Source organism: Chiloscyllium plagiosum, chromosome 26 (assembly GCF_004010195.1).
Source record: "Chiloscyllium plagiosum isolate BGI_BamShark_2017 chromosome 26, ASM401019v2, whole genome shotgun sequence".
NCBI lineage: Eukaryota > Metazoa > Chordata > Chondrichthyes > Orectolobiformes > Hemiscylliidae > Chiloscyllium > Chiloscyllium plagiosum.
The window spans coordinates 12,544,268-12,558,281 of NC_057735.1; the positions used below are offsets into that span (position 1 = coordinate 12,544,268).

The window sequence follows — 14,014 nt, forward strand, 5'->3', positions numbered from 1 at the left end:
TATCTGAATTAAACTCCATCTGCCACTTCTCAGCCCATTGGCCCATCTGGTCCAGATCCTGTTGTAATCTGAGGTAACCCTCTTCGCTGTCCACTACACCTCCAATTTTGGTGTCATCTGCAAACTTACTAACTGTACCTCTGATGCTCACATCCCAGTCATTTATGTAAATGACAAAAAGTGCTACTCGCTCCATCCCTGTATCTCTCCTCTTGGGCTTTTCGAACTTTCCCTCCCTGGACACGTACGGGAAGAGACTATTTTCTATTCTTTCTTTCTGTGCAAGGAAAAATATTTTGATGAACTGGGTGGCGGAGGGCCCCTCTGGACTTTCAAATTGGCACAGACTAATTATGGAATGTATTCCCCTTGACTTCCTTACAAATATGGTGCACCGAAAGACCGAATTATTTTATAAAATATGGCAGCCCTTCTTGAATTACATAAATACAGATATTTCGGCTATCCTAACAAGGGCTTTTATTTAATTGAGATTACAAACCTGGCTGGTCCGGGACACCTTGGGGGAGGAATCCCACACGAATACAGGTTTTATTACATCTGACGTTAACACATTCCGAGCATGTAAGAGACTTAAATATACACTCTGGTTATTGTAGGTTAGATTAGTAGATAGTTGAGTTTTATTTTTTTTCTTCTTTTTCGTTTTTTTTTGTCTTTTGTTAAATTTTGGCTATTGTATATTTGAGTTAATTGTATATCAATGTTTATATCTGAGAGTTTTGTTTATTTTTGTAAACTTGTAAAAATGTTAAATTTCTAATAAAAATATCTATAAAAAAAAACTATTTGCCCATCAACTTCATACTTTCTTTGTGATGTCGTGGTACAAGATCAACACATTCTTTTTACAATATTGCTGTTGTATAATGCTAACTAACTTGTGAATGAGTTTTCATAATCTGGCCGATCAGAAGATAAGATGAATTATGGAGAAACCTGATTTTGTTTTCACTTTTAAATTTAGTAGCCTAAATTGACCAATATGCTGCAATATTGGACATGATTTTGCATTTCTTTAACCTATGTAGGAACTAATCACTCATCAATAGCTAGTCATTGATGACTGGTTTCCATTAGGGAAGTGCATGAGTTAATGGCTAACCAAGTTAGTGTGAAGTATTGTCAGGCAGCCCCACTTCTTTGTTAAACCGATCATTGCTGGACAAGTATCTACTCAGTTTGTTGCCTATAGATCTCAATCCCCAACAGGTTACAAAAATAAACTTTCCAAGTTATCGCTGTTTTTTAGAAGCTGTTGTAGTGCAATAGTAGTGTCTCTATCTCTGAACCAGGAAGCCTACATTCAAGTCTCACCTGCTCCATCTGTGTAATAACATTTGAATCTCTCTCTCTCTCTCTCTCTCTCTATATATATATATCTGTCTCTACTCGTGCTTAGTCAGAAGGATAAATGTACCGAGGGCCACTATCAAGGAGGTGATGAGCTCAGAGACCACCAAAGAGCATGTAAGTTCCCCAGTCTGAATGTACACATGTGTATTTCACAAAACTCACTCTACCTCTGCAAGTTTAATGCCTCTGAGAAATGTAGTTGTTGTGAAGTGAACATGGTCTTATAAAAGACCATACAGACCTAATCTCTCTGCCCGATATCTATTCTACGTGCAGCGGTCCAAGATAATGGCTCAATGTCACACTCTCAGTGTACACAATGTTGTGGTTTTGCCAGTAATTATTAGGACCGAAGCACTTTTTTAAGACAAAGACTCCGCTACAAGAGCCTGTCCTGGGACACCACCAGTTTAAATTTGCCTTCACGAAATCTGCCAATGACCACTTTTAGTGACGGTATTGGGAAGAATAGACTGAAGCACAGATAATGGTTACAAGAAATAAATTGCTTTAAGTATTATTAGGCTGAGACCTTGAATTCAGGTCATTCGGATTTTCATGTGCAAGGAAGTCAAGCAGGACAATCTGGTTAGTCACGACCTTGTTGAAAGGAGGAGAAGGCTTCAGGGGCTGAATGTACTACTTCTGCTATTATTTCTTATGATTGTTTGATCCGTAATTTTATGAACTATGGAACAAAGATAAGTTTAAAAACAAGCAGCACAGGAAAACAAGATCCAAATGTGCTCATATAAAAACACAGAACTGTGGATGCTGGAAATCTGAAACAGAAATTGCTGGAGAAACTCAACAGGTCTGGCAGAAAGCAGAGTTAATGTTTTGAATCCAGTGACCCTTCTTGGATTAAGAAGCCAAGGAGAGTCACTGGACTCAAAATGTTAACTCTGCTTTCTCTCCACAGATGCTGCCAGACCTGCTGAGTGTCTCCAGCAATTGCTGCTTCTGTTTCTAAGTGTATTCTCTGCCTCAGATATTCAACAATTGGTGTTATTTTACTTTACAGAATAAAACAGCCGCATAATCAGGTTTCAAATATCTCTTTATTAATTCAATAAATTTAATACTGATCTGGCACAAATAAAATGTAGTGTTGTGAACTCACAAGAAAGGCATTGAAGAACTTTCCTGACCCAAAGGGCCTCAATCTGCAGCTTATATTTTGTGTATAAATGACTTTTAAATATAGACCTTCATTTTGACTACCCTGAAAAGTTATATAAATACTACTGTGAAAATACCATTAAAATTCTTTCATTAAATATAATTCCACAAACTGCAACACCTGAGAAAAGGTGTTGGATAATATTACTTGCCAAGCATATAAATCTAGAGGGAACATTTTCTTTTGCATTGGATAGTATGCATATATATTCATTTTGATGTATTCATGTGACCATGCTGATCCAATGCAGTTGTAATTTGTAGGTATTTGCAATGGTCTTTTTATTTGTTGCTGTGTTTCATGGATCATCACTGTAGTTGCTGTTGCAGCACGGCTCCACAAGAGGCAATATTTCTCCAGTCCATATGCTTCCTTTTTATCATTCACATTAACTGTCAAATCTAAATGTGTAACTTTCCAGCACCCATCACATATAACACTTCCAACTCAGGGCTGCTGTATTGTACCAGGAATTCGGTAATCCTAGCTGATTTTCTTCCCCCCTCTTTCGAATCCCCGCCACCCACCTTCACCACACTTCCCCCTACTTTTCCAAGTCTAAGCACAGTAAACCAACTCAACTTAAGCCAGAGATAAACCCTGTTTTACACATTGAGACGCTGATGTTTCATGATTCTTATTCCTTACACTAGTTATACTAATTACCCCAACCCATAAACGTCTACAAAGGAAGACGTACCGTCCCAATCTCCTACAAGGTTTTGAGAGAGAAATACATGCGGTTGAATTTTAGTTGGACTTTGTATGGAACATTCTGGGATTACTTGCAACATAAGTTAAGTTGGAAGATCTCAGAGAAAGAAGTCCGTGTCAATCCAGGAACCTTCTACAAGTCACAAGAGGAAATGTGAGAAGGCGGCAGACTGCTTAGATCAGAGTTCTGTAGTAGTCGGAAATAGAATTCCACAATTTCTTCGTAGTTCTTTATAGATATTCTTTCATTCACACCGTGTATCCTAAAGAGACAGAGAGACGAAGATAAAAACAGGTGATAATTTAAACAATTATCCATTGCTTGTGAGAATGGACTGTTATTGGACAAGGTTCCACTCAGCTCCTGACTTCATTACATCGCAAAACTGGAGTCAATGGGAAGCAAGGAGAAATCTCTCAGCTGGCTGGAGGCATACCTGGCACAAACAAAGGTTTGTGTTTGTTGGAGGCCAATCAATTCAGCTCCAGGGTCTCTCTGCAGGAGCTCCTCAGGGGAGTGTCCTAGATCCAACCATCTTTAGCTGAGACCTTCCCTCCATCATGAGGACTGCAGATGTTGGCTGATGACTGCATAATGTTCAGTACTATTTGTGATTCTACAGGTATTGAAGCAGTCCATGCTCATAAGCAGTAAGACCTGGACAATATTCAGATTTGGGTTGGTAAATGACAAATTCATGATACACAAGGACTTAGAAGGATAATCTCTAAGATAAGAGACAATCCAAACACTGCCTCTTGATATTCAGTGTTGGCACCATCACTGAATCCCCCACAATCAACATTCTGGGTGTCAACAATGACCAGAAACTGAACTGGACTCACTAAATAAATACAGTGGCTACAAGAGCAGGTCAGAGTTTAGGAATCTTGCAGCGAGTTACTCACATCCTGACTAATGGAGAAGTGAGGACTGCAGATACTGGAGATCAGAGTCGAGAGGGTGGTGCTAGAAAATCGCAGCAGGTCAGACAGCATCTGAGGAGCAGGAGGTATAAGCCCTTGATCAGGAATGAGGCTTGTGAACCGGGAGGGCTGAGAGATAGATAGGAAAGGGTGGGGCTGGGAGGAAGGTAGCTGGGAATGCAATAGGTACATGAAGGTGGAGGAGAAAGCGAAAGGTCAGAGAGGAGGGTGGAATGGATAGATGGGAAAGATGATGGTCAGGTCAAGAGTTTGGGATTGGGATAAGGTGGGGAGAGGGGAAATGGGGAAACTGGTGCAATCCATATTACTCCTGTGTGGTTGTAGTGTCCCAAGGTGGAAGATGAGGCATTCTTCCTCCGGGGTACTGTGGTTAGGGTTTGGTGATGGAGGAGGCTCAGGACCTGCATGCCCTTGGTGGAGTGGGAGGGGAGTTAAAGTGTTCAGCCATGGGGCGGTGGGGCTGGTTGGCGTGGGTGTCCTAGAGGTGTGCTTTTCCAGCACCACACTCTTGACTCTAAAAATTACAAGGCACAAGTCATGAGTATGATGGAATTCTCCAAATTTAAAAGGGTCCACTTTTTCATGCAGAAGGTGGTGTGTGTATGAAATGAGTTGCTAGAGGAAGTGGTGAAGGCTGATATGATTACAACATTTAAGAGGTATCTAATGGGTATATGAATAAGAAGCGTTTAGAGGGGTATGGGTCAAGTGCTGGCAAATGGGACTGATTATTTTAGGACATTTGGTCAGCATGGAGGAGTTGGACCAAAAGGTCTGTTTCCGTACTGTACAGCTGTGATTCTATGACTTGCCTGGCAGAGTGCTGCTCCAATAACACACAAGAAGCTCAACATCATTCAGAACAAAGCAGCCTATTAGATTGGCACCTCAGTTAACATCTACACTCACTGACTCCACCACAAATAGTAGCAGCAGTGTGTAACACCTACAAGATACACTGCAACAGTTCACCAACCATACCTTCAAAGACAGCAGGTACATTGGAGCACCACTACCTGCAGGATTCCCACCAGGCCACTCACCATCGTGACCAGGAACTATTGCTTCACAGACACTGGCTAAAAATCCTGGAACTCATTTCCTACTAACACTGGGAATGTCTATAGCACATGAACTGTAGCAGTTCAAGAAGACAGCTCACCACCACCTCCTTCAGGGGTTTGAATGGTGGGTAATAAACACTGTTGAAACTTTATTGCTGGAACAGCACAGCAGGTCAGGCAGCATCCAGGGAACAGGAGATTTGACGTTTCGGGCACAGGCCCTTCTTCCTGAAGAAGGGCCTGTGCCCGAAACGTCAAATCTCCTGTTCCCTGGATGCTGCCTGACCTGCTGTGCTGTTCCAGCAATAAAGTTTCAACTTTGATCTCCAGCATCTGCAGACCTCACTTTCTCCTCGAAGTAATAAACACTGGCCTAACCAGCAACATCCACATACTGTGAATGAATTTTAAGAAATAATTTCGCTACAATTGAATGTAATAGCACAGTGCATTGGAGCATTAAACTAATGACCAGAGGTTACTTCTGAAAGGATCACATCTGTATTTCAGTTCCATGACTATGAAATTGCATTCACTATTCAATCACCCCTCGAGTCTCATTTCTGATCAGAATTCCATTGCACTGTTTGTTGATTTCATCCGGTTGCTGAAGGTGTTACTTTGAGGACAACTTTCAGTTCCAATGTTGAACGCTCTTTGTACTGAGTCAGCTTGGAACTGAGAAATCTATTTGTAGGATAGCTCAGTACTCTTAAAGCCCAGTGGGTTGAGTATGGCTGTGTGAATACATCACAAAATTTGATTAAACCACTTATTGCTGCAAATTAACCTAAAAGATGGAATGACTCAGCAGTTCCAAGTTCAAGTTCATAAGAGGTGAAACTGATTTGAGTTACAGGCATCCCCCACTTTTTGGACGTTCATTTTATGCCACTTTGCTTTTATGAAAGACCTACATAAGTACCTGTTTTCACAAATCTGAAGAGAATTTTCGCTTTTACGGAGAACGGCGACATTTTCCAATATAAATTATGCACCTTCGCTTTATGTCATTTTCGGCTTACTAAAGGTTTCCAGGGAACACTAATTTCGGATAGCGGGGGATACCTGTATTCTGTGGGAGTTAGAGAGTGAGTAAATATTGCAGTCTTCCCATCAGGTGGGTGACTGGCCATTTGGGAAGATTTGACAATGGTAAGGGCAAGAACTGTGGCTGATGGGAGGAAGGTTCCCAACATAGTCCAAACATCCACCTCAACAGGAGGCCCCATCAAAACCAACATTCTTATTGCATATTGGGGCTCACGTGGGCTACAGTCCGCCCAGGAAATAGCCCAGAGACAGTTACAGGTAGCAGCACAGTGGGCAGTTTAAAGGATCCACCTCAATGCTGTGGGACTTTGTCCCAGTTATAATGTATTGGGCTCTCTAACTCACACCTGTACACTCACATCATGCCCTCCATCCATGCAACCTCCAGCCTTTCTATACAAGTCCCAAGACCACTTACTTTCTTCAAGCCAAGCCACAAGGCCCATTTACCCAATATATGGGACCAATTAACCCCATAGCAACAATAAGATGTGTTTTTTTAAACAGAAGTGATTTTGAAAATGTCATAAGTTTCCACTTCCTTAAAATAACTGTTTTTTTTACCTACAAACTGAGTGTCAACCATCCTGACCTTTAAGTATCAATAGCAGATACCATGATAATTGTAGAAGGTTAGGAGATGCCTGTCCCCACAATGAAACCAGACAGGTTGGGAGTACCGAATGTGGACCTATTAGCCAACCTTAAAAGGCACTGTTGAAAATTGGAAATCACAGAATTGGCGTGGGGAATGCCAGAATCAAGTGCCAGCCACTATTTCACCCCTTCATAGAGTTTCTCATAATGTCGAGTCTCACCCATCTCGGTTCAGAATAATTTATTAGGGTCCCTGTTCTGGATCACTAAGTGATGATCCCTGTTTAAATTGGATCTGTGAGGACATTGGGCATGTTGATGTCCAGATCAAACAGTCCATTGAAAACATGAGCAGCCAATTCACTTGTTCAGTACCCGTGGATCATAGCTCAGCTAAACAAAATAAAAAACTGCTTCAAGAAGGGCAAGGGGTTGATCACGGTGGAGAAAGTGTATTTAACATCACTCGGCTCAAGAACCTAAAACGTGAAAGAGATATTTTAATCCCTTTGAATATTAGGAATGATGCAGCTGGTGTATGAAGGTGGTGAGCAGTGAGTTAAGGGAATAGCTAACAAGTTAAAGTGGCAGGCTAGGAAGTTCAACAATCTGCTTCTGAATCGGACTCTCCAAAGTCAGTCCATCATCTACAAAGTTAAAAATCACACAACACCAGTTTATAGTCCAACAGGCTTATTTGGAAATACAAGCTTTTGGAGCATTGCTTCTTTATCAGGTGGCAGTGCTCTGAAAGCTAGTGCTTCCAATTAAACCTGTTGGACTATAACCTGGTGTTGTGTGATTTTCAACTTTGTCCATCCCAGTCCAACACCAGCACCTCCACATCATCCGCAAGGCACGTACCAGCAGCATGATGGAGTACTCTCCACTGGCCAGATAGGGAGCAACTCCAACAACACACAAAAAGCTCAACACCAGGACAAAGCAGCCTGCCTGGCTGGCATCACATACACCACCTTAAACATTCATGCTGTCCACTAGCAATGTACAATAGCAGCAGTGTGTACCATCTGCAAGATGCAATGCAGCAACTCAACAAGATTCCTTAGACAGCACCTTCCAATCACATGATCTCTACCACATACAAAGACAAGGATCAGCAGATACACAGGAATACCGTCACCTGAAAGTTTCCTCCCAACCCACATGCCACCTTGATTTGGAAATTTATCGCTATTCCTTCACTGTTGCTGGGTCAAAATTCTGGAACTCCCTCCCTAAGAGCACTGTGGGTGTACTCCACCAAACAGACTGCAGAGTTCGAGAAGGCAGCTCACCACTCCCTTCTCATGGCCATTTAGCGATGGGTAATAAATGCTGGCCTAGCCAGCAACACTCACATCCATGAATTAATAAAAAAGCACATTTAGATATAAGAAACCAATTAGAAATATCATGATAGTTAACGATTTATTAGAAATATGATGAGCAAGAATAGAAAGTCACCAGTGAAGTTAAGATTTAAAACCGCAATTGCATGGAATCAGGAGAATCAGTCGTACATTAAGTCCTTGGAAAGAAAGCACACTATACATCAAACCGATCTGCCTTGTACCTCTGTACAAAGTTAGCAAATTATTCACTGCTTCACTGCGGTAGCTATCATGAATCAGGGCTAACCATTCCCAGAGTGACGGAAACACCTGCTAAGCTTTGACATTTACTGTACCAGCATTCTTCAACATAAGGCAATGGCCAAGACTTACTTAAAAGCAGACAAGCTAGAACTTGGAGGTCTAAAAAAGTTGAAGGGTTGAAATTTGATTAATATTGTTCTGATGACTTCTTACCGAGTTAGATCTTCTTGTTTCAATATCATTGGAATAAATCTGTAGAGTTGCTTGGTCAGTTTCAGGTAGTGTCTGGTATCTGTACTTGCAATGCATAGACCTAATAGAAGTTAAGAAAATAATTAACAAGTACCAGGCTGTGTTCCTCTTAGTTAAAAGTCACACAACACGAGGTTATAGTCCAACAGGTTTGTTTGGAAGCACTAGCTTTTTAAGTGCTGCCCCTTCATCAGGTGGTTGTGGAGTATAAGATCATAAGAACAGAATTTATAGCAAACGTTTACAGTGTGATGTAACTGAAATTATATATTGAAAAAGAATCTGGATTGCTTGTTAAGTCTCTCATCTTTTAGAATGAACATGTTGGTTTCAGTTCTTTTATATGTAAATAGCAGAACATTTAAAAGTTACATTCTTAAGTGAACTTTAACAATGTTTTAAATGAGCTCACAAAATGGCTGATGGCTGTCCCTGACGAATGCAGCAGAACAGAACTGATAGTAACGTATTCAAGGTTGCTGAATGTGCGGGAGATATAGATACATATATACTCGAGCAATAGTCAATCTCATGTAAAAGTCAACTCGCTATTTTTGGCCAAATAACCTGGAACTTTTCATGTATCCCATGTAAAAGTCAACCCTAGTTCTCTACAGATAATAGGTCCACATTTCTGAGTCAATGTACCAGCCGTCACGTCCAGTCTGCTGGTTTTCCACTCTGCTCCCGGTCTTCCTGTGCTCTGGCTGTTGTGTCCCACTCCGAGTTTTCAGAATTACCATAATTCATTCTTTTAATGCTTTATTCATTTAGACATCCATTGGGCTTCTGCTAATGATACAGTATGAATTTTGACAGACATGAATTTCAGCCCCTCAAAAGTAGTATTCATGTAATAGCTGACCTCATAAATATAACCTTAAAAAGTAGTCAAACAAATTTGACTATGACTTGAGAAAAATGGCAACAACATTTAACATATGAATTATTTAGTCTTAACAATAGCAAGTCTCTAAGACATAGATAATAATTTTACCATTTGATTCAGCTAACACATAAGACTTAGATAATAATTTAGTCTTAACAATAGCAGCTCTGTAAGACATAGACCATTTGATTCAGGTAATATATAAAATTTGATTAATCACGAGCAGAATAATAGCAGCTCTATAGCGCATTGATAATAATATTTAACATTATTAAGAACGTTTCACACTAATTAGTTGTTTAATCAATAATTAGAGATCCACATTAGTTATAGAAAAGCATTAAAGGAAAAGATTCAAACCAAATCACAAATAGTTATCAAATAGTTCAATGAAGGCAGTACAGAAAGCTGGTCTCTCTCTCTCTCTTTGTCTCTCGCTCACTTATGAATTTTCTAATGCTCTTCGTATCTCAGTTTTTAGCATTTTGTTACAGGGAGGAATGAATGTTGAGATGAGCAGACATTGGAATGTGGGTTGAATGAACACATTAAGACACAGCTTGTTAGCTAAAAAATTCTAACGTTAGGTGCGACCACATAACTTTGTTCAAAATTCACTGTTATCTCCTGTAATGAGAAAGTTAAAAAGTTCTGAAGTCCAATTAATTGGGAGTTGCAGCTGGCAAATGTTAAAAGCCTTAAGAAAGGAGATAGGAGTCTGGAAGACACCACAAAGGACTGGGGGTGGGCCTCAAGCTTGTCAAAATTTATCTTGCTCAGGCAAGCTTAAATTATACCAGAGAGCCAAATTCAGAGGGACAACTGCTCCGCTGACCAATAGTTATCGGGGATGGGGGAAGTGTGGAAGGAGCGTGCGCACTCTAAGTTTAAATTGTTTAAGTTAAGAAATTCTGAAGCTTTTTGTGCACTTTTTATGCTGTGCTGTCAATGACGGGTAAATCACAATAAAAGGCATTTGAATCCACCCCACAACTCAGATGCTCATTGAAGATATGGATATATAACAGGATAAACAAGGAGAGGAAACCTCTGCTGTGTGTTGTTCATTTAAAAGTAGAAAAATGTTTGCATTTGCTGGTGTTTCACTGAAGAATGAGGGGGAAAAGAATGGGTGCCAAGCCCCATCAGCATATGTTCAGAGAGTTAATCAAAAATATGGCCAAAGAAATCAGTTGTATGGAGTTTTGAAGAAGGAAGGGGATGGAGAAAAAAGTTAAAAATCGCACAACACCAGGTTATAGTCCAACAGGTTTCTTTGGAAGCACTATGTTTCAGAGCGCTGCTCCTTTATCACCTTCAACCACCTGATGAAGGAACAGCGCTCTGAAAGGTAGTGCTTCTTAAACCTGTTGAACTATAACCTGGTGTTCAGTAATTTTTAACTTTGTCCATCCCAGTCCAACACTAGCACCTCCAAATGATGGAGAAGAAGTTCAGGAAAGGATTTCAGACTCTGAAGACTAGTCCTTAAAATATCTGGTGAGTCTTTGAATATATTTAAGGGAGAAGAAAAAGGATTTTTGACAAACAAAAGGGTAATAGGTTATCAGGGCTAAGGAGGAGTGTAGAAATCAGACCAACCATGATCTTATTGAATGATAAAGCAGGCTCAATGGACCTAATCCTGATCTTAATTCGTAGGTTTGTGTATATAGGGTCCCCGATGAGGTGAATGTGTAAGAGACTTAAAATCCCTATGGTGCAGATGGAGGCCATTCGGCCCATCAAGTGTACACTGGCCCTCCGAACAGCATCCCACCCCGACCCCCACACACCCTGAACCCTGTAACCTCACATTTCCCATGGCCAGACCATCTAGCCTGCACATCCGTGGACACTACGGAGAAATTTAGTACGACCAAACCACCTAGCCTGTAACTTCTTTGGACTGTGGGAGGAAACTGGGAGAAATCCACGCAGACACTGGGAGAATATAGAAACTCCACAAAGACAGTCGCCCGAGGCTGGAGTTGAACCCGGGTTCCTGGCGCTGTGAGGCAGCAGTACCATCTGCCTGACTTAAGTCGGAGGAATTAGGGAGAGTTCAAGAGAGCCTGCTTTGGGATTATTAAGGTAAAAACAAGGACTGCAGATGCTGCAAACCAGAGTCTGGATCAAAGTGGTGCTGGAAAAGCACAGCAGGTCAGGCAGCATCCGAGGAGCTTCCTGATGAAGGGCTTTTGCCCGAAACGTCGATTTTCCTGCTCCTTGGATGCTGCCTGACCTGCTGTGCTTTTCCAGCACCACTCTAGCAAAGCTACAAATATTTTGTACCAGAGGCTCGCCCAGACTTACCTCCAGTTTTTTTCCAGACTTGATTGATGTTTTGATCAAACTGGGGCCTCAACTATAGTTCTGCATTTTCCACACTCGCTGGTAATTTGTGAGCAACATCTCCACACTAATGAATGACTGTGATGCATCAACCCAGACTTCAAAAACACTGCAGTCACAAATCCTGATGGCAATCCCTTGTGAAATTTGGAGGGTTTCTGGATGTTTTATCAGGAGATGGAGAACCTGCAGGCCAATCCCTCTCCCTTCATGGGATTCCAGACGTCATAATTACTTTAATTTAAATGTGATGATAAACCTCTAGAGTCATAGAGTTATAGAGACGTACAGCACAGAAACAGACCCTTCAGTCCAACTCGTCCATGCTGACTAGATATCCCAACTCAATCTAGTCCCACTTGCCAGCACCTGGCCCATATCCCTCCAAATCCTTCCTATTCATATATCCATCCAGATGCCTTTTTGATTAGATTAGATTAGATTCCCTAGTGTGGAAACAGGCCCTTCGGCCCAACCAGTTCACACTGACCCTCCGTGGAGTAACCCACCCAGATCTATTTCCCTCTGGCTAATGTACCTAGCAGCATGGGCAATTTAGCATGGCCAATTCACCTTAACTGGACATTTTTGGATTGTGGGAGGAAACCAGAGCACCTGGAGGAAACCCACGCACACACGGGGAGAACGTGCAAACTCCACACAGACAGTTGCCGAAGGCTGGAATCGAACCAGGGACCCTGGTGCTGTGAGGCAGCAATGCTAACCACTGAGCCACCGTGCCGCCCTTTTAAATGTTGCAATTGTACCAGCCTCCACCACTTCCTCTGGCAGCTCATTCCATAAACATACCACCCTCTGCGTGAAAACATTGCCCCTTGCATCCCTTTTATATCTTTCCCCCTCACCCTAAACCTGTGCCCTCTCGTTCTGGACTCCCCCACACCAGGGAAAAGATTTTGTCTATTCACCCTATCCATGCCCCTCATCATTTTATAAACCTCTATAAGGTCACCCCTCAGCCTCTGACGCTCCAGGGAAAACAGCCCCAGCCTATTCTACCTCTCCTATAGCTCAAATCCTCCAACCCTGGCAACAGCCTTGTAAATCTTTTCTGTACTCTTTCAAGTTTCACAACATTTTTCCGATAGGAAGGAGACCAGAATTGCATGTAATATTCCAACAGTGGCCTAAACAATGTCCTGTACAGCTGCAACATGACCTCACAACTCCTGTACTCAATACTCTGACCAATAAAGGAAAGCATACCAAATGCATTCTTCACTATCCTGTCTACCTGCTACTCTACTTTCCAGGAGCTATGAACCTGCACTCCAAGGTCTCTTTGTTCAGGAATTTCTTTTACCTGGAGCAATGGCTACTTCAGGAAAAATGTTTCCAATGGTTCCTTTGATAACCTGATAGCCGAATGAAGTATCATCATAAGAACTCATGGGGAGCGAGGGATAGTGCTGTAGAACTTCAATTTTCACTCGGTCATCAGAAATAGTCTGCTGAATTTGCTGGAGAAGCTGGAAAGAAAATATTTTTAATGTATATTAACTGATGGAGCTCGCTGGTGAAGGAATTGGGGTCATTTTTAAAACAGGTGGATAGATTCTTGTTCCATGAGAGAATTAAAAGGTTATCAAAGTTAGACAGGAATGTGGAACTTGGAACACAAACACACCAGCATGATCCTATTACTGAATCTCTGCTGCATTGTGATACCTCATTCAACAGTGTGTTCTGTTTTCTGTGCAGAAGTATGATCAGCAAATACCAGTAAGACCATGTAGGGGAGGATACATTACACTGAGACTGATCATCGCACTTTTAGTTGGAATAAATGGATATTCATCATAACGGGGAACCAATTTGCACATTGGAAGGCCCAAATGGAATAATGATAAATGCCCAGTTCCTATGTTTTGGTGATTGTTGGTTGAGGGATAAATGTTGGCTAAGACAACAGGAGAACCCTTCTGCTCTTCAAATAGTGGCACACATTCACAAGCAGAAAGTT

General features: G+C 41.5%; 1 protein-coding gene across 3 annotated transcripts in view; it reads right to left on the bottom strand.

Annotated features, from left to right (window-relative positions):
* Positions 1–2,419: 2,419 nt before the first annotated feature.
* Positions 2,420–14,014, bottom strand: part of LOC122563098 (N-fatty-acyl-amino acid synthase/hydrolase PM20D1-like) — an 83,863-nt gene continuing 72,268 nt past the window's right edge. The window contains exons 10-12 of one of the 3 annotated variants that reach the window (XM_043716524.1): positions 13,355–13,520; positions 8,748–8,847; positions 2,420–3,537 (exon numbers count right to left, since the gene is read on the bottom strand). In XM_043716524.1, coding sequence (XP_043572459.1) covers positions 3,408–3,537; positions 8,748–8,847; positions 13,355–13,520 — 396 coding nt within the window. In that variant the 3' untranslated portion in view covers positions 2,420–3,407. Of the gene's footprint in view, positions 3,538–8,747; positions 8,848–9,434; positions 9,579–13,354; positions 13,521–14,014 lie in introns of those variants that run through there. The other 2 variants (XR_006315482.1, XR_006315483.1) reach the window with 2 other exon arrangements.